The 21,860-nt window shown below is 44.5% G+C and overlaps 1 protein-coding gene across 2 annotated transcripts in view; it reads right to left on the minus strand.

The window, feature by feature from the left end:
- UBN2 (ubinuclein 2) overlaps positions 1-21,860 on the minus strand; it is a 109,568-nt gene that overhangs the window by 24,370 nt on the left and 63,338 nt on the right. For both annotated transcript variants that reach the window (XM_044301361.1, XM_044301360.1), the window contains one exon: positions 4,819-5,062. In XM_044301361.1, the coding sequence (XP_044157296.1) occupies positions 4,819-5,062 (244 nt within the window). The remainder of the gene's footprint in view (positions 1-4,818; positions 5,063-21,860) is intronic.

Consider the following 21,860-nt stretch of genomic DNA (forward strand, 5'->3'; position numbering starts at 1 on the left):
CAAAAAAAACGACATCCATATATAAATTTTTCGCTAAATTTATTGTTCTACATGTCTTTGATAAAAAAATAAAATAAAAATGTTTGGGCAAAAAAAAAAAAAATGGTTTGGGTAAAAGTTAGTGTTTACAAACTATGGTACAAAAGTGTGAATTTCCGCTTTTTGAAGCAGCTCTGACTTTCTGAGCACCTGTCATGTTTCCTGAGGTTCTACAATGCCCAAACAGTACAAACACCCGACAAATGACCCCATTTCGGAAAGTAGACACCCTAAGGTATTCGCTGATGGGCATAGTGAGTTCATAGAACTTTTTATTTTTTGTCACAAGTTAGCGGAAAATGATGATTTATTTTTTCTTACAAAGTCTCATATTCCACTAACTTGTGACAAAAAAATAAAAAAAACTTCCATGAACTCACTATGCCCATCAAAAATGGGGTCACGTGTGGGGTAGTTATACTGCCCTGGCATTTTAGGGGCCCAGATGCGTGAGAAGTTTGAAATCAAAATCTGTAAAAAAAAAATGACTGGTGAAATCCGAAAAGGTGCTCTTTGGAATGTGTGCCCCTTTGCCCACCTAGGCTGCAAAAAAGTGTCACACCTGGTATTGCCATACTCAGGAGAAGTTGGAGAATATGTTTTGGGGTGTTATTTTACATATACCCATGCTGGGTGAGAGAAATATCTTGGCAAAAGACAACATTTCCCTTTTTTTTTTTTTTTTTTTTTTTTATTATACAAAGTTGGCATTTGACCAAGATATTTATCTCACCCAGCATGGGTATATGTAAAATGACACCCCAAAACACATTCCCCAACTTCTCCTGAGTACGGCGATACCACATGTGACACTTTTTTGCAGCCTAGATGCGCAAAGCGGCCCAAATTCCTTTTAGGAGGGCATTTTTACACATTTGGATCCCAGACTTCTTCTCATGCTTTAGGGCCCCTAAAAAGCCAGGGCAGTATAAATACCCCACATGTGACCCCATTTTGGAAAGAAGACACCCCAAGGTATTCAATGCGGGGCATGGAGAGTTCATAGAAATTATTTTTTTTTGGCACAAGTTAGCGGAAATTGATATTTTTTTTTCTCACAAAGTCTCCCTTTCCGCTAACTTGGGACAAAAATTTAAATCTTTCATGGACTCAATATGCCCCTCACGGAATACCTTGGGGTGTCTTCTTTCCAAAATGGGGTCACATGTGGGGTATTTATACTGCCCTGGCATTTTAGGGGCCCTGAAGCGTGAGAAGTCTGGAATATAAATGTCTACAAAATTTTACGCATTTGGATTCCGTGACTGGTATGGTGAGTTCATGTAAGATTTAATTTTTTGACACAAGTTAGTGAAATATGAGACTTTGCAAGAAAAAATAATAATAATAATTTCCGCTAACTTGGGCCAAAAAAATGTCTGAATGGAGCCTTACAGGGGGGTGATCAGGGAGTCTATATGGGGTGATCACCCCCCTGTCATTTATCACCCCCCTGTAAGGCTGCATTCAGACGTCCGTATGTGTTTTGCGGATCCGATCCATGTATCCGTAAAAATCATACGGACGTCTGAATGGAGCCTGACAGGGGGGTGATCAATGACAGGGGGGTGATCAGGGAGTCTATATGGGGTGATCATGAGTTCATAAGGGGTTAATAAGTGACGGGGGGGGTGTAGTGTAGTGTAGTGTAGTGGTGTTTGGTGGTACTTTACTGAGCTACCCGTGTCCTCTGGTGGTCGATCCAAGCAAAAGGGACCACCAGAGGACCAGGTAGCAGGTATATTAGACGCTGTTATCAAAACAGCGTCTAATATACCTGTTAGGGGTTAAAAAAATAAAATATCGCATCTCCAGCCTGCCAGCTAACGATCGCCGCTGGCAGGCTGGAGATCCTGTCTCTTACCTTCCGATCCTGTGTGCGCACGTTCACAGGAAATCTCGCCTCTCGCGAGATGACGCACGGATGTGTCCAGGAGGAATGAATCAACCGCCTCCCGGACGCATCCGTGCGTTCAACGGTCGGGAGGCGGTTAATTCATTCCTCCTGGACACATCCGTGCGAGAGAAGTACACAATCACATGCAAACAAATATGGACATGAAAATATTTGCATGAATATGCTTGTCTGTCATCAGGTTTATGTCACTAAAAATTACTGTCATTAACTGCCTAAATGATTGGCCAATTGTCTACATGTGCATTTTAATAAATGGGAGAGGGAGCAGCAGGTGTCTGAAAAGAGAAGGAAGCATACATTTCCTGAATACAAAGTTTCCTATATCCACTTTCATTGAGTAAATGAAAATACTATCATTCTTTGAATCTGCCCCGATAGATTTCCAGATTATCAAAAACTCTAAATTATAGGACAATTGTACAAAAAAAATAATTATTTCTAAAGATTAGAGTTGAAGAAGATGTCAAACAAAATGCGAATACAAAATACAGCCAGGTCCATAAATATTGGGACATCGACAGAATTCAAACATTTTTGGCTCTATACACCACCACAATGGATTTGAAATGAAACGAACAAGATGTGCTTTAACTGCAGACTGTCGGCTTTAATTTGAGGGGATTTACATCCAAATCAGGTGAAAGGTGTAAGAATTACAACAGTTTGCATATGTGCCTCCCACTTGTTAAGGGACCAAACGTAATGGGACAATTGGCTTCCCAGCTGTTCCATGGCCAGGTGTGTGTTATTCCCTCAGTATCCCAAATACAATGAGCAAATAAAAGGTCCAGAGTTCATTTCAAGTGTGCCATTTGTATTTAGAATCTGTTGCTGTCAACTCTCAAGATGAGATCCAAAAGAGCTGTCACTATCAGTGAAGCAAGCCATCATGAGGCTGAAAGAACAAAAACAAACCCATCAGAGAGATAGCAAAAACATTAGGCGTGGCCAAAACAACTTTTTGGAACATTCTTAAAAAGAAGGAACGCACCGGTGAGCTCAGCAACACCAAAAGACCCGGAAGACCACGGAAAACAACTGTGGTGGATGACTGAAGAATTATTTCCCTGGTGAAGAAAACACCCTTCACAACCGTTGGCCAGATCAAGAACACTCTCCAGGAGGTAGATGTATGTGTGTCAAAGTCAACAATCAAGAGAAGACTTCACCAGAGTGAATACAGAGGGTTCACCACAAGATGTAAACCATTGGTGAGCCACAAAAACAGGAAGGCCAGAATTGAGTTTGCCAAACATCTAAAAAAGCCTACACAGCTCTGGAACAACATCCTATGGACATGTGAGACCAAGATCAACTTGTACCAGAGAAATGGGAAGAGAAGAGTATGGAGAAGGAAAGAACTGCTCCTGATCCTAAGCATACCACCTCATCAGTGAAGCATGGTGGAGGTAGTGTCATGGTCTGGGCATGTATGGCTACCAATGGAACTGGTTCTCTTGTATTTATTGATGATTGTGACTGCTGACAAAAGCAGCAGGATGAATTCTGAAGTGTTTCGCGCAATATTATCTGCTCATAGTCAGCCAAATGATTCAGAACTCATTGGACGGCGCTTCACAGTGCAGATGGACAATGACCCAAAGCATACTGCAAAAGCAACCAAATAGTTTTTTAAGGGAAAGAAGTGGAATGTTATGCAATGGCCAAGTCAATCACCTGACCTGAATCCGATTGAGCATGTATTTCACTTGCTGAAGACAAAACTGAAGGGAAAATGCCCCAAGAACAAGCAGGAACTGAAGACAGTTGCAGTAGAGACCTGGCAGAGCATCAACAGGGATGAAACCCAGCGTCTAGTGATGTCTATGCGTTCCAGACTTCAGACTTTAATTGAATGCAAAGGATTTGCAACCAAGTATTAAAAAGTGAAAGTTTAATTTATGATTATTTTACTTTCCAATTACTTTTGGTCCCTCAACAAGTGGGAGACACATATGCAAACTGTTGTAATTCCTACACCGTTCACCTTATTTGGATGTAAATACCCTCAAATTAAAGCTGACAGTCTGCAGTTAAAGCACATCTTGTTCATTTCAAATCCATTGTGGTGGTATATAGAGTCAAAAATGTTTGAATTGTGTCAATGTCCCAATATTTTTGGACCTGACTATGTTACCGCCTGACTAATAAACACTGTGGCTCGTTTAATAGCTTATTTTTCTTTAAGTGGAATGTGCAAACCATTAAGACATTTTATTACATTTTATTTACAAATCTTCATCCCATAGTCCAATGCATTGCTGCCTGGTATGTCTTAACAGGAAACTGTACAGAAAAGTCCCATGGGCCTCTGATTAGCCTAGAGCGGACCCTGGCATTTGTCATCACCAGGAAGAATCCACTCTCTCCCCCCCCCCCCCCCCCCGCTTGCGATCACTACTGATCACTATATAACAAGGGTTAAACAGTCATGATCAGGATTTTCTCTGATCCTGGCTACTGTTGTGGGGTGGTGGCTATAGTCACAGGCAAATAGTCTACCCTTAGGAGATTACATGGGTGCCGTAATTTACAATAACATAAAACATAAGCAGTGGAAATCACAGACTGTGTAAAACCCTCATAAAAACATTAGACCAAGACCAAACCAGTGTGAGTAAACCTCTTCTCAGATTTTAGGCAACAGGGTCATTTATTATAGACAATGACAATATGCATGTGGGATGCCTCTGGTCAAAGGGGCTTATGCGATAGAAGCTTTCCCAGAAAAAGCTGTTGTGTGAACAAACCCTTCATACTGCATGACAAAAGGACACTTGTGTGACCTTAAGACAAAGTGTTATCTGAAGTTTATTGCACCTATAAAAAAAATTGCTAAAGATTAACAACACAATTCTTACTCTGTGTGATATTGTGGTGGAAAGCTGCTGAGGTAGAACCTGGGGATGTTACTGCACCAGCAGTGTCACTCCCAAAGTTGAGCAGTTCCAGAGGAAACTGGAAAGGCATGGTGACCGGTACCAGTCCGCCCAACATGCCAAATGGACCAAGAGGGCTTGTCGTCACATTTGGGTTTGTTACGGATAGCGGTGATGTCATGAGCGTCAACGGTGCTGTATTTGCAAGGAGAGATGCTGTGGCAGACTGTAAAAGAAATTGCTTATTAGAGACAAAATTACCCCAAAAGTTCTAAAATACCAAACAGTACAGTAAAAGTCATAGTTCAATCTAGATCACAGTTGCATCAGTTGATCTGATTGCACTCCAGAATGGTGAGACACAACACTGAAACTCCAATGGACTTTCATTAGTACAACACATTATTATAATAGCACAAACACATATTTTTCCATTCAGACAAGGCAAAATAACTTAACCCCCCCCCCCCCCCCCACATGCTGTAAAAGAGCATCCTAAATACTAATGCTAGATTTTGCTCAATAGGGATGTGCTACTCCAGAAATGGGCTGATAGGGTGCTGATAAGAAAAAAAGGGTACAGTTATAAGAAAAAAACATGCAGGATGGAAAAGGTGCGAAAGATAGAACTGTAAACTTTGCTCTTGGGTGTTAAAGCAAATATGAACGTTAAACTAATTAGATATTTTGTACCGTTAATCTCTGCCCATTTATCACTTAAAAATAAATATATTTTTACAATAGTGGTACTTTTTAGGTACCATATTAAAGACTAATCTTTATTGCAACAAAAGGCAAAAACAATATCTGACTCAAAGATGTATTCTCATTTCACTTTATTATTTTTTTGCCCTCAAGTTACAGCGCTATTAAACATTTTGCAGTGTACTCTGCTACTGAAAAATATAAGAGACGCTGTGAATGGTTGATATGAGCAACAAGACAGATAGTTTTGCATTTAGACAACTTCCTAAATCTGCCCCATACTGTGGAACCACATGATCTTACAGGGACATTTGTGGTTAATGGGATTCAGTGGTGGTTGGTACAATCCTATGTGTGATCAAGGGAGTCCCTTCCTTTCCCAATGTTGTTCTATGGCCATCCCATCCGGCTATGGCTACTGTCACACCAGCGTTTTTGCTGGATCCGTAATGGATCAGCAAAAACGCTTTTAACAGTCTGCATCCGTTATGAATGGAACCGGTTGTATTAGCTTTAAAATAGGCATGACGGATCAGTCAGGAAGACCGTTGAAAGTCAATGGGTACTAATCAGTTTTCGATCGTGTCCGAGAAAACTGATCTGTCCCCATTGACTTACATTGTGAGTCATGATGGATCCGTCTTGCTCCGCATCCCAGGACGCACTCAAAAACGCTTCTTGCTGCGCTTGTGTGCGCGTCATGGGGAGGCAACCAAACGGATCGCAATGCATTCTGGTGCATTCTGTTTTGTTCAGTTCAGTCCCCATTGACAATGAATGGGAACAAAACTGAAGCATTTTCCTCAGTTATTGAGATCCTATGACGGATCTCAATAGTGGAAAATGCAAAGCGCTGGTGTGAAAGTAGCCTATGCAAGAAGGTTCCATTGGTACCCGCTGATGGGAATTTGTGTGGTCAGTCTACAACTCCTTCCTTTGTTTGCGGTATAGATCAGTGCTCCAGACTAAAAAAAAAAATACCTAGTAGCCATTGGCTCCGGAAATTAAAAATTTAGGAGCCAAATCGAAACAATCAAAATTTTGGTATCGTGACAACGCTACGCCGATCAGATTTGATTTGCTTTCGTCACCATAAAAAAGTATTGCGATACTCAATACCGCGAAAGAAAAAAAAAAAGAAAAATGTGTGCATTGAAACGTTCGGCCCATAATGGAACAGTCCTATCCTATTTTTTTCGGTGAGAAAGTGACTAAAAAAATGGCGAATGCTCACCGCATAGGAGATATTTTTTAATAATTTAATAGTTTGGACAGCGCTATGTAATATATTTATTTATTGTTTATATATTTTAAATGTAAAATTGGGAAAGGGGGGGGGGGGGGGGAGTTAAATATTTTAGGGTACTTTCACACTAGCGTTTTTCTTTTCCGGCATAGAGTTCCGTCTTAGGGGCTCTATACCAGAAAAGCACTGATCAGGCATATCCCCATGCATTCTGAATGGAGAGTAATCCGTTCAGGATGCATCAGGATGTCTTCAGTTCAGTCATTTTGACTGATCAGGCAAAAGATAAAACCGCAGCATGCTACGGTTTTATCTCCGGCGAAAAAAGATTTGCCTGAATGCCGGATCCAGCATTTTTCCCCATAGGAATGTATTAGTGCCAGATCCGGCATTCAAAATACCGGAATGCACCCGCACTAAATCCAGACCCATTCACTTCTATGGGGCTGTGCACATGAGAGGTGATTTTCACACATCACTTGTGCGTTGCGTGAAAATTTCAGCATGCTCTATGTTGTGCGTTTTTCACGCAACGCAGGCCCCATAGAAATTAATGGGGCTGTGTGAAAATCGCAAGCATTCGCAAGCAAGTTCGGATGCGGTGCGATTTTCACGCATGGTTGCTAAGATGACAGTCTATTCACTGTATATTATTGCATTCTTTAATACAGAATGCATAGTAGAAGGTCAATATAATAAACATTGGTGGGGCAGTGCCAATGAGGGTTAAAAAAATAAATAAAAATTAACTCACCTCCTCCACTTGATAGTCTCCTGTTCTTTCTTCAGGACCTGTCAAAGGACCTGTGGTGACATCACTGTGCTCATCACATGATCCATCACCATGGTAACGGACCATGTGATGAGCTCAGTGACATCACCACAGGTCCCGAAGAAAGAACAGGAGACCGGCAGCTACGCGATTAACTGGAGGCAGCGAGTTAATTTTTTTTTTATATATATTTTTTTAATCCTCATTGGCACTTCCCACTGAGCCACCAATGCTTCTTATACTGGGGTGTTGGGGGGGGCGCACTGCACCACCAATGAAGAAAACTGACCTGTTAATGCAAATACAGGAGGCGGGTGCCGGAATCAAATTGCCGGCACCCGACCTCTGTGACAGGGAGCTGCAATCAGCGGCAGTTAACCCCTCAGGTACCGCACCTGAAGGGTTAACTCAACTGCCGCTGATCGCAGCTCCCTGTCACAGAGGTCGGGTGCCGGCAATTTGATTCCGGCACCCGCCTCCTGTATTTGCATTAACAGGTCAGTTTTCTTCATTGGTGGTGCAGTGGCCACAGCCCCTCCTCCCGTCTCTTATTGGCGGAGACGGCGGCAGCAGCACAGGGGGGAGGGAGAGACTCCTTCTCCACTGCGCTGCTGAGAAGAACATCGGCGGCGGGGCAGAGAACTATCAGCTCCTGTGACCTGCCGTTGTTCAACGGCAGAGCTGCAGCGGCGGGTCTAGTCGCAAATGGCGACAAAACTAAAGAGTCTTGTCAACATTTGTAAATTCTAAGTCGCATTGGCGACCATTTTGGTCACCATCTGGAGCCCTGTAGATACTCTTAGCAGGGGGAAAAGGAGCAACCTCAACAGACCTTCCCTGCTTGTGAAAGGGACATGGACATCACTTTTATTAACCAAGTTGTGTTATTTTGACCACACAGTGAACACTAAATAAAGTTCACAAAATATTAATAGATTTTTTTTTTTTGTGGGAAAGAAAAAAAAAAAATTATATATACACACACATATACATACATACACACACACACTACACAGACCAAAAGTTTGGACACCTTCTCAAAGTTTTCTTTATTTTCATGACTATGAAAATTGTAGATTCACACTGAAGGCATCAAAACTATGAATTAACACATGTGGAATTATATACTTAACAAAAAAAGTGTGAAAACTGAAAATCTGTCATATTCTAGGTTCTTCAAAGTAGCCACCTTTTGCTTTGATTACTGCTTTGCACACTCTAGGCATTCTCTTGATGAGCATTAAGAGGTAGTCACCTGAAATGGTTTTCACTTCACAGGTGTGCCCTGTCAGGTTTAATAAGTGGGATTTCTTGTCTTATAAATGGGGTTGGGACCATCAGTTGCATTGTGGAGAAGTCCGGTGGATACACAGCTGATAGTCCTACTGAATAGACTGTTAGAATTTGTATTATGGCAAGAAAAAAGCAGCTAAGTAAAGAAAAACGAGTGGCCATCATTACTTTAAGAAATGAAGGTCAGTAAGTCCGAAAAATTGGGAAAAACTTTGAAAGCGTCCCCAAGTGCAATCACAAAAACCATCAAGTGCTACAAAGAAACTGGCTCACATGCGGACCGCCCCAGGAAAGGAAGACCAAGAGTCACCTCTGCTGGGGAGGATAAGTTCATCCGAGTCACCAGCCTCAGAAATCGCAGGTTAACAGCAGCTCATATTAGAGACCAGGTCAATGCCACACAGAGTTCTAGCAGCAGACACATCTCTAGAACAACTGTTAAGAGGAGACTGTGTGAATCAGGCCTTCATGGTAGAATATCTGCTAGGAAACCAGTGCTAAAGGACAGGCAACAAGCAGAAGAGACTTGTTTGGGCTAAAGAACACAAGGAATGGACATCAGACCAGTGGAAATCTGTGCTTTGGTCTGAGGAGTCCAAATTTGAGCTCTTTGGTTCCAACCACCGTGTCTTTGCAACGCAGAAAAGGTGAACGGATGGACTCTACATGCCTGGTTCCCACCGTGAAGCATGGAGGAGGTGGTGTGATGGTGTGGGGGTGCTTTGCTGATGACACTGTTGGGGATGTATTCAAAATTGAAGGCATACTGAACCAGCATGGCTACCACAGCATCTTGCAGCAGCATGCTATTCCATCCAGTTTGCGTTTAGTTGGACCATCATTTATTTTTCAACAGGACAATGGCCCCAAACACACCTCCAGGCTGTGTAAGGGCTATTTGACAATGAAGGAGAGTGATGGGGTGCTGCGCCAGATGACCTGGCCTCCACAGTCACCAGACCTGAACCCAATCGAGATGGTTTGGGGTGAGCTGGACCGCAGAGTGCAGGCAAAAGTGCTAAGCATCTCTGGGAACTCCTTCAAGACTGTTGGAAGACCATTTTAGGTGACTACTTCTTGAAGCTTATCAAGAGAATGCCAAGAGCGTGCAAAGCAGTAATCAAAGCAAAAGGTGGCTACTTTGAAGAACCTAGAATATGACATTTTCAGTTGTTTCACACTTTTTTGTTATGTATATAATTCTATATGTGTTAATTCATAGTTTTGATGCCTTTAGTGTGAATCTACAATTTTCATAGTGATGAAAATAAAGAAAACGCTTTGAATGAGAAGGTGTGTCCAAACTTTTGGTCTGTACTGTAAATTATATATATATATATACACACACACATATACATATACACACACACACTATTATTGGTCACTAAGGGGTTAAAAATTGTGTCCCAAGTTGTGTGCCAAGATTTAATGCAGACACAAAAAAATATACAATAAAGTTACATTTTTGGGAGGGTTTTTCCAATTTTAATGTGACTGTTAGGAGCTTAAAGAGAATAGGATGCCTTCTCAGCTACTACACATGCCAGGAATTGCCTTATTTACTTCCTACTGCAGTGCAAGAAGGTGGCCAGGCACGGAGTTATGCACATGCTCTCAGCAATGCATGGTCCAGAGAACCTGGCCTGTCTCAAAAATACAGTCCTGATCAAAAGTTTAAGACCACTTGAAAAATGGCAAAAAATCATATTTAGAATGGCTAGATCTTAACAAGGTTCCAAGTAGAGCTTCAACATTTTTTGAGCATTCAATTTAATGAAAACAATGTATAAACTGAAACAGGCAGTTTTTCAGCTGATTAAAAGTTTAGGACCACAAAAAAAAAAAAAAAAAAAAAAAAAGGAAAACCACCACAAAACAGAAATCTAACTTCCAAACATGAACTCAGTAATGAGTAGCTCCGCCATTATTGTTTAATCACTTCCAAAATTCGTTTTGGCATGCTTGATGCAAGCATTTCCATGAGGAGAGTGGGAACATTTCTCCAAGTGGTGAAGACGGCCGCACGAAGGCCATCTACTGTCTGGAACGGTTGTCCATTTTTGTAAACTTCCCTTGCCATCCATCCCCGAAAGGTTCTCAATTGGATTTAGATCAGGGGAACACGCAGGATGGGCCAAAAGAGTGATGTTATCCTCCTGGAAGAAGTCCCTTGTCCTGCGGGCATTGTGTACTGTAGCGTTGTCCTGTTGAACAACCCAGTCGTTACCACACAGACGAGGGTCCTCAGTCAGGAGGAATGCTCTCTGCAACATCTGGGACATAGCCAGCGGCCGTTTGACGCCCATGCACTTCCTGAAGCTCCATAGTTCCACTGAAGGAAAAAGCACCCCAGACCATTATGGTGCCCCCTCCACTGTGGTGCGTAGAAAACATCTCAGGTGGGATCTGCTTGTCATGCCAGTAACGTTGGAAACCATCATGGTTACATTTTTTTCTCAGAGAATAAAACTTTTTTCACCATCTTTGAATGTCCCATGTTTGGTGCTCTCTTGCAAAGTCCAAACGAGCAGTTCATTGGCGTTCATGGAGATGGAGATCTTTGAAGACGTTTTTTATTTTTGAAGCCCTTCAGTCTCAGATGCCGTCTGATGGTTATGGGGCTGCAGTCAGCACCAGTAAGGGCCTTAATTTGGGTCGAGGATCGTCCAGTGTCTTGACGGACAGCCAATTGGATCCTCCGGCTCAGTGCTGATGAAATTTTTTGGGGTCTTCCACTTGACTTTTTTGTTCCATAACCCTCAGGATCATTTAAGAAATTCCAAATGACTGTCTTACTGCATCCCATCTCAGCAGCGATGGCGCGCTATGAGAGACCCTGCTTATGCAGTTCAACAACCCGACCACGTTCAAAAAGGGAGTTTTTTTGCCTTTGTCATCACAACGTGTGACTACCTGACAGAGAATGACAATGAATCCACATCTTTGCACAGATTTGGCCTTTTAAAAAAGGCATGTGGGCCTAAAATTTGGATCAGCTGAAAAACAGCCCGTTTCAGTTTAATCATTATTTTCAATTAATTGAATGCTCAAAAAATGTTTTGTCTCACTCTCATTTCTTCTTGTTGCATGTTGAAGCTCTACTTGGAACCTTGTTAAGATCCAACAATGTAAAATATGATTTTGCCATTTTTCAAGTGGTCTTAAACTTTTGATCAGGACTGTATACCAAGCAGGAGCTAGACAAGCATGACTGCCTCTGTAGGACAGCAGAAATGGCCGTAGCCATTACAAATGCTTCATAAACAACACTATAGAGACAGGGTAAATCACACTGGATATCTCCCAAAAGACAAATATTTTAAAAATGAAGGGAATACCCATGTAAAGAAGCACATGATGTAAACTGTAGTGAAGGTAATCTCCTTACCAGTGAATGCATTTGTGAGTTATATCCTCCCTTCTGATCCTCAGCTGTGTCATGTGACCAACATTCAGCCTCTCCAAATAACATAGCATCGTATGTGTGGACAGGAAGTCAGTATTCCTATAGAAGCTTCAATGTCAGCCTCAGGAATGAACAGAGAAGTTGGTCAGATACCACAGCTGAGGATCAGAAGGGAGGTTATAACTCACAAATACAGTCACTGGTAAGAAGATTATCTTTATTACATCATAACTTTCTATCAGGTCACAGAATAATTTTTGTGGGACTGCCTCTTTAAGAAATAAAGAAATCATTTGTCCTAAGAATGTGTCTTTCCAAAAGGTGAAAGTGTTGTGTACACTATCCGATCCAATAGAATAACCAATCTTGCACTTGCAGGATTTCAATATAAAATCCAGATGCTGTGGACACTGTGGTACTAAATAGTGTGAAATTATGGAGACAAGCAAACTGTAATTTAGGGGTTTTCTGGTTATACACAAATAAAGCTTAAAAAGGGTTCTCCAACATTTTATCACCAGTATCCGATTGGTGGGGACTGACACCCGGGGCCCCTGCTGATCAGCTGTTTGAGAAGACACCAGCACTTCTGTGAGTGCCGCGGCCATCTATGTGCTTACCATGTAGAGCACCGTAAATTGTATAGCAGCTGTGCTTGGAATAGGTCACATGACAGATTAATGTGTCGTCACATGGCCTCGGAAAAGCAGCAAGAAGGATGCAGTTCTACTGCGAGCACCAGTGCTTTCTCAAACAGCTGATCGACGGGGGTCCCAGGTGTCAGAGGATGGGTCATCAGTATTAAAGTTTAGGAAAACCCCTTTAATCACTGTACAAATGACACTTTTCCTATAAATATATATTATAAGTTATTGGTAAATAGTGTCTACACATGGAGGCTTGGAACCTGGAAATCACTTGTGCCCATAAGTAAAACATGAATACAAAAAAATTGCATTACAAAGGAAAACCATGCAAAATCAAATATCCATCTATAATCCACATGACATGATTAGGATAATTCATCTAAACATAGGGACTAACCACCATCCCCACACCATGCCTATTGCCAGACTGAGGCAAACTTCCAAAGATTTTTGCAGCTGCTGCTGATCTGCTTAGCTCATTGCCTGGAACAACTGTGCTTATTCTTTTACAGCAAACTCATATCTTGCAAATGGTGACTAAATGAAACAAAAGTACTGTATATTAGATGGTTGTATAAAGTGCATTCATATATTTCCTTCACTTGAGTGGGAGCTGAGCTGCAGTAACCATATTTTCAGCAGTCCCACAGAAGTGAATGGAGGGGTAACAGTGACTGCGCTCTCCATTTTTTTCTATGGGACTTCTGAAAACATGCATGCTCGCTTGCTTGGCTTTTTTCAGAACCCCCATAGAAATAAATGGAGAGCACACAGTGTATGCGCGGTGCACTCTCCTTCAAGTTTGGGTGCCTATTTTAGAGATAGGTGTGGGTCTCAGAGGTGGGAACCACACCTATCTGAATTTCATGGCATATACTAGCTATATGCCATCAAAGTCCAGGATGACACAGTCGCTTTAAAGGGAACCTGTCACCAGTTTTATGGTGTCCTAACTAAGGGCAACATAAATAAGTGACTGATTCTCTTAGCAAAATGCTGGGTCACTTTCTTTAATTGACCCAGTCAATTTGCCAACATCTTGTATTGAAAAGCTCCAGCTGATAATGATGAGTCCTGAATATTTCTGAGCTCCTGACTCTCCCCGAACAGCTGCTGATTGACATTTATTTTCCATATAAATCAGCAGCAGGTGGGCAGGGGAGTGGCTATAGCTCTGAATTAAATAAACGCTGGACTCCATGACATCACGCCAGACTCGAATCAGCTCATTAGTATGCGGCATCTTTGTGTGTATATTATGAGGTAACCATCTGTCACACCATCTAAGGTACTTTTTAGTAGTTAATGATTGTATATAATTAGTTAGATTATAATCAAATATCCACATGACAGGTTCCCTTTAAGTTTGGTCCCAAACATGTTAGAATGTGTCATGTATTTTAAGTGTTTTGCATGACTGAAGTAGACAATACTTTGGTAAGCACTGGTTAGGAGGCTGCAGTGAAGTAGCACATGATCAATGCAGAGTTTAGCCACATATTCAAACACCTCTGTACACATTATGCAAGGGTATAACGTTTTTTTTAAATGGTTTGTATTTTTGTTAGATACAAATGTCATTAAAAGGGAGTGGTACAGGCAAAAATAAATTATACATGTATATATTAAACAAGGCTGAGTTTATATCTGCCCTGTGAACTACGGCAGTCTGTTCCGGTGGAGGAACAGACTGCCGGAGTTCACCATATCACACAATGCACTGTAATCAGATCCAGTGGTAATTCAGCTGCACATATGCAGAATTTTGGCCAAAAGAAAAATGTTGCATGTAAAAAAAAAAAAAAAATTGTCTGGCGGAAAGCTGGCATGTATGCCGGATACAGTGCCCAGATGACATTGCTCGAGTTCACAATGCAGATGTGAACCCAGCCTTAGGCCCCATGCACACGGCCGTGTTTCACAGCCGTGTGCGGGCCGTGGAACCGCAGCCTGGATCCCTCCTGAGAGCAGGAGCGCACGGCGTCACTGGTTGCTATGACGCCGTGCGCTCCCTGCTGCCGGCACAGTACAGTAATACACTGGTATAGATCATACCAGTGTATTACTGTATTGCGGCGGCAGCAGGGAGCGCACGGCGTCATAGCAACCAGTGACGCCGTGCGCTCCTGCTCTCAGGAGGGATCCAGGCCGCGGTTCCACGGCCCGCACATGGCTGTGAAACACGGCCGTGTGCATGGGGCCTTACACAGTATAATTATCCAAATGCCCCGATCTGAAGATATCTATTCCGGTTCAGTCACCTCCAATTCTGTCTTGTGCTTGCAGCATTTCCTGTGTTGGCACATCAGTGCTGTGTGTGCAAGAGATAGCTATGCCAGCTCCCTACAAAGTGAAGGCCGTTGTATAGACTGAGAAGGGGGCTGGCTTAGCTAGTAAAATGAGCCAGACATCCAACCTCTTTCACAGACTGCATTGATGACTGTCCAGAGAGAAAGAGGTGCTGGGGATGAAGAGGATATCTTCAGATCACAGCACCTTGGATAACTAAAGTAATTTTGTAAGTTCTATAACTTGCAAGTTTAGCAAGCGTAAGGATAATAATAATATATTTTTTTTTTAAAGTGTCACCAGCAACGTCACTACTCAACTAGTTGCAGAGACACATAGCTGTATTTCACCTGATTAAAACAATTTCTTTAGTGGACCTGAGTGTTTTATTCCTGAGTTGATACGCTCTCCTGCAACGAGGGCATCACCATTGCTCTCTTTGCATTGGAACAACGCTCCTTTCTGTTGCCAGCTGCTCCCAAAGCAGAGAGGGAGGGAGTGGCCACAAAAAGGAGCATAGCTTGGGTGCAATGGTGACGGCCTAATTTGCATAACAAGAAAAATTATAACTCTGGAAAGGAGCCTTTGAAAAACAAAAGAATAACTGTTTTAATCAGGTGAACAATAGCTATGGGTTTATACAAATAGTTGGGTAAGGAGGTCGCTGGATAAGGAGCACTGCAGCCTTCTCAGTACTCACAAAAGCACAGTACATTGTATAGCAGCTGTGCTTGCCATCGTGCTCAGCCCCATTAAAGTGAATGTACGGCACTGTGCTCTGTGAGCACAGAGAAGGCCACGGCGCTCACAGGAGCTCGGGTGTCAGACCCCCACCGATCAGATACTGATGTCCTATCTTGAGGATAGGTCATCAGTATTTAAATCCCGGAAAACCCCTGTAAAAGGGCTTGACTGGATTCAGAGCTGAACCCGGACATAACCCCATCTTCACCCCGCCGGCCCGCTGATATGAGCATTGGAGCATGAAATGCTCCGATGCTCTCCCCTGCCCTGTGCTGAATTGCACAGGGCAAGGGCTTTTTTTGTTTATGTTTTTACACGGCTAGGTGGAGGCTTCTGCCTAGCAGTGTATTCGGTGACATTACCGGCTCTGATGGCCAGGCTTTACCAGTGCCCTAGCAGTTTTATAGGCTAGGGCAGCGCTAAAGCCCGCCCATTAGTGCCGGTGACGTCACCGGGCTCTCCATAGCGACTGCTAGGCTGATCTAAAAAAAAGTCTTATCTGCGCCATTCAGCGCAGGGCAATAGAGCATTGAAGCATGCCTGAGTGAAAATGTGGGTATGTGCAAGTTCAGCTCAGAATCGGACAACTCCTTTAAGGAAAGCTTCTGTCGCCCTTAAAAGGAAGATCTAAGAGTGGCTGTCAGTATACCTCGAAACAGCAACCCCTTAGGGGCAATACTGGCATCCCCTAATGAAATACAAGCCAAAACTATACATGGACTTTCAAAGTTCAGTGTATAATGCCTGTATTACACATGCCATTTTTTTGTCAGATGATCGCTAATGAGCGTTTGTTGTAGCACTCGCTAATGATCATCTGGCAGTCTAATACTGCTGCCGACTGCCAGACCAAATCTTGTGACAGGTTAGAAAATAATTGTTTGCAGGTGGCAGATCCCAGTGTATATTCACAATCTGCTACCAGCAAACAATGATTCAGTATAGGGAAGAGCGATGGCATAACTATCACTCCTTCCTATACTGAGGCGATTGCTACATGTAATATTGCTGGGAAGGACCAATTCAATCTCCTTTTATATTGGGCTGTGTAATACAGCCTTAAGAATTGTTGAAGGCATTTCAAAAAAGGACTTAATATTGCAACTGACTGCCAATATAAACTTTTTGATTTAAGTTTATTTTTTGATAAATTATCTGTGCATGCAGCAAACAGATTTCTATTGCAAAATGAGATTTTTGTAAAACTTACCAGTAAAATCTCTATCACTTTTCATTGGGGGACACATGAACTGTGGGTGTAGCTATGTCCTCTAGGAGGCGTTGACACTAGGTAAAAGCTGTTAGCTCCTCCCCTGGCAGCTATACCCCCGCCAGCCTGGAGAGAGAGCTTCAGTTTGTGCACAAGTAGTAGGAGAAGCAAGCTAACCAAAGGAAAAAAAAACGCGGAACACCAATGATGCCAAGGACCCAACGGGGTTCTAACCAGCAACAGCCACAACTGTGGCCGAACAACAATACTGGGTGGGTGCTGTGTCCCCCAATATAGAGCGAGAAAGATTTTACTGGTAAGTTTTACAAAAATCTAATTTTATCGACCATATTCATTGGGGGACGCAGGAACCATAAGACGTTCAAAAGCACTCTACAGGGAGGGGGGGGGGGGGGGGAACACAAGCAAAAAAAAAAACAAACCCATGGAAGCAAGCGTCCCTGCAGTCATCTAAGAAACTGCCGCCTGCAAGACCATGTGGCTCAAGGCAGTGTCCGCCGATGCATAAGTATGCACCTGGTAAAATTTTGTGAATGCGTGTAAGGAGGACCAAGTCGCCGCCTTACACAACTGCGCAGCTGAAGAGCGATTCCTTCGAGCCCAAGATGCACCCACCGCTCTGGTGGAGTGAGCCAGGGGAACCCTGCCGCGGTATGCCTCCGCAATTGCAGCGCAAATCCAACGTGCGATTACCACCTTGGAGACCGCCAATCCCTTGCGAGGACCCTCCGGAATGACAAAAAGGGAGCCTGTACGGCGGAAGGGACCGGAGGCTGCTAAATAAATCTTCAGAGCCCTGACAACATCCAAATGGTGTAACTCCCTTTCCTTACGGTGTGCAGGAGAGGGAAGTGAGGGAAGGACAATTTCCTCGTTGATATGAAAGTGAGTGACCACCTTCGGGAGAAAGGAAGGAACAGGCCGGAGAACCGCTTTATCCTTATGAAGAACCAGGAAGGGTTCTCTGCAAGAGGGCACCGCCAACTCGGACACCCGTCTAATGGATGTGATGGCTACAAGAAAAACTACCTTCCAGGACAGGAAACTGAGTGAAATCTCCAGCAAGGGCTCAAAGGGAGGAGCCTGGAGTGCGGAGAGGACCAAATTAAGATCACAAGGCGGTAAAGGAAGACGGTACGGAGGAACCCTATGTGCCACTCCATGAAGGAAGGTTTTTACAGACCCCAGGGGGCCAGAGGGCGCTGGAAAAGGATAGAAAGCGCCGACACCTGACCCTTCAAAGAACTAAGGGCTAGACCAAGCTCCAACACTAATAGTAGAAAGGACAGGACCGTGGGGAGAGAAAGACGAAGTGGGGGAATGTTCCAGCTTTCACAGAAACCCAGGCAGGACCTCCAGGTCCTGTAATAGATCCTGGACAATGCAGGCTTTATGGCCTGAATCACACTGCAGATGACATCCGCCGAAAACCCTCTTCACGTCAGTTTCAATAACCATGCCGTCAAACGAAGAAACCTTAAAGCGAACCTTTCACCTGCATTTCACTTAATAAAACTATCAAAAGTACCTTATAGATCATCCGAATTGTGTTATCATACAGTCTTGTCCCGCTTTTCTGCCATGTATATGCATGAAAGAAAAAAAAAAGAAAAAAATAATCGCCCTATAAAGTACTCTTCTCCAGCTCCACAAGTCACGATAGAATTCAAGGGGGTAGCCCTTCCCTCACTCCAGGCTGCAACTCCCCTGCCCTAACCCCGCCTCTATGCAGTCTAATTGACACCCGCCTCAGTCGCCGGGACCACGTTTGTACAGGCGGCGCATGCGCCGTCGGCCTCAGTAGCAGCGCAATCCCGTCTATTGCGCGGACTCAAGCGCGATCCTGTAACGGAATTATCTATAAGGTACTTTTGATAGTTTATTAAGTGAAATGCAGGTGAAAGGTTCGCTTTAAATACTGATGGAAGACCGGTCCCTGCGAAAGAAGGTAGTCTCTGAGCGGCAGTGACCAGGGTACGTCTCCTAGAAGGAGAATGAGGTTGGCGTACTACGCGCGATGGGGCCAATCCGGGGCGACTAGGACCGTCGGAATGCCCTCCATCCTGATTTTCCGTAAAACCCGGGGTAGGAGGGGGAAACACGTAAAGGAGGGAGAACCCCTGCCAAGGGGAGATCAGGGCGTCCACGCCACAAGCTTCCGGATCTCTTGCTCGGGAGAGGAAGGTGGGAAGTTTCCGATAGAGTCTTGAGGCCATCAAGTCCACGTCCAGGCGACCCAAACGTAGACAGATCGCCTCGAACACCTACGGGTGCAGGGACCACTTGCCCGGATCTATTGTCCTGCTGAGGAAGTCCGCAGTCCAATTCTCCACACCCAGGATGCAGATTGCTGAAATTGACGGTACGTGGGCCTCCGCCCACCGTAAGATTTTGGCAGATTCCTGCATCACCGCGAAGCTGTGTGTTCCCACTGCGTGAACACTCCTCCCCAACCTTGCAGACTGGTGTCGGTGGTAACAACCATTCAGGATATTGAAAGGAAGGACCTTTTGAGAACTGGATCAGACAGCCACCAACAGAGGGACAACCTCACCTGAGGAGAGAGGCAGATGGGATAGTCCAGACTCTTGGATGATTTGTCCCAGGAGGACAGGATCGTTCTCTGGAACGTGAGAGAGTGGAATTGGGCAAAAGGAATCGCCTCAACACAGGCGACCACCTTCCCTAATTTCTTCATGCAGAGGCGAATGGACGGGAGCCTGCAGTTGAGAAGAACCCTAACAGAGCGGTTTAAGGCCAGTCGCTTGTCCGGAGGAAGGCAAACTTGTGCCGCTTCTGTGTCCAGAAACACCAGTTGTCTGGAGGGAGTCAGAGACGATTTCTGACGATTAACCAGCCACCCAAAACGTGCAAGGGCTTCCAGCATGATCTTTACGCTGCTCGACGCCTGACCAAAAAAGAGGGAGCCTTGATGATGTTGTCCAGATAAGGCATAAGGAAGATGCCTCTGGAACGGAGCAGGGCGAGAAAAGGGCCAGAATTTTTGTGAAGACTCGAGGTGCAGTCGCCAGCCTGAACGGGAGGGCGACAAACTGGTAATGATACTCTCCAACTGCAAACCTCAGGAAGAGCTGATTACTCCGTGCGATGGGGACGTGAAGGTACGCGTCCTGGATATCTACGGCCGAAAGGAATTCCCCCCTTGAGGTCCAGGATTGGGCGCACAGAGCCCTCCTTTTTGGGGACCTCAAAAAGGTTTGAATTACACCCCTTGAACCTCTCTGCTGGGGGAACAGGAGAGATGACTCCTCGTTCCAAGAGGGACTGAATGGCATGGGAGAAGGCGGCCGTCCGCTCGGGATGCCGTGGAGGTCGGTATTGAAAAAAACCTGTCTGGGTGGGTGAGAACGCTTCGCTCTAGGTTGTGAGAGATGGGTGTTCTTAACTCCCGTGGCCTTGGAAATAATTTTGTCCAGCCAGGTACTAAAGAGACTGGCACCGGCGAAGGAAATTCCGGTTAGAGAACGCTTGGAAGTCGCGTCCGCTGCCCATACCTTTAGCCAGAGCTCATGGCGTAAGGTGACTGCAAGCGCTGAAGAGCGTGCCTGCATCCAAGGATGCTTCACAGAGGAAATTCCCCGCCTGGGTGATCAGCTGTGCCAAGGATCGGAGATCCTGAGCAGGGACTTAAGATACCAGGTCCTGGTCCAGCTGGCTGGACCACTCAGATTGCCTTAGCCACCCACGCGGAGGCGAACACGGGCCTAACCAGGGCTGACCCTGTAGCTGCAAAGAGGGACTTAGTCAAGGATTCCATCAGACAGTCTTCAGGGGTCTGAAGTGAGAATCCATCAGCTACAGGAATAGCCGTAATTTTGGCTAGCTGTGCCACTGGTGGGTCGACCTTAGGGGGGGATGCCCACGTGGACACACAATCGGCTGGGAATGGATATAGAACATCCAATTTTTAGGGGTGAAAAAAAATGCATGTCTGGATGATCCCAAGCCTTAGAAACCACATCCGAAAACTCATTATGGCGAGCAAATGACTTCGAGGCCTGTTTTGGATGGAAAAAAGATACCACCTGTTGCTCAGTGGGGGGGGGGGGGGGGGGGGGGAATATCATCCTGCACCTGGAAGGTGTTACTGATGGCAGCAATGAGGCGATCTAGAGTGGAGGCCAACTTAAAAGGCTGCTCCGTATCCATGTCCAAATCAGAATTCTCTACCTCTCCTTCAGACGGCACGTCCCCAGGAGAAGAAAAACCTGAGAGATCTTACATGGGGTGGAGAGGAAGAAATGTGTTCTACTCTGGGACGCTTTTGTGATTGCAGTGTACTGACGGATTCACCAAAGGGAAGTGACCTAAGGGGGTCACCCCAGCAAGAAGCTCTGGAGGGTGCATCTGAGGGAGGTGCAGCCTGCGCTGGTGGTGGATTCTCAACCAAGCGACCCACTATAGATAGGGTGGATTGGGAGATTTTAGAGAGGTTTTCTACTGCCTAAAGAGAGGGTTCTGGTCCAATCCGGCAACTCAGATGCCTGAGGGGAAGGCAGAAGTAGAGGCTGACAAGCAGTGCAGACCGAATCTTGTTGCCCGCAAGGTCAAGGCTGGGAGCAGGCATTACTTATCTGTCCTGCTGCTATCTTCACCCTTCGTCTTCTCTAGCAGGGTCACCCCTTCAGTTACTGGCACCTTAGTGGCAGGACACTGGAAGAGGGACTTGG

This window comes from Bufo gargarizans, chromosome 7 (assembly GCF_014858855.1).
Source record: "Bufo gargarizans isolate SCDJY-AF-19 chromosome 7, ASM1485885v1, whole genome shotgun sequence".
Taxonomy (NCBI): Eukaryota; Metazoa; Chordata; class Amphibia; order Anura; family Bufonidae; genus Bufo; species Bufo gargarizans.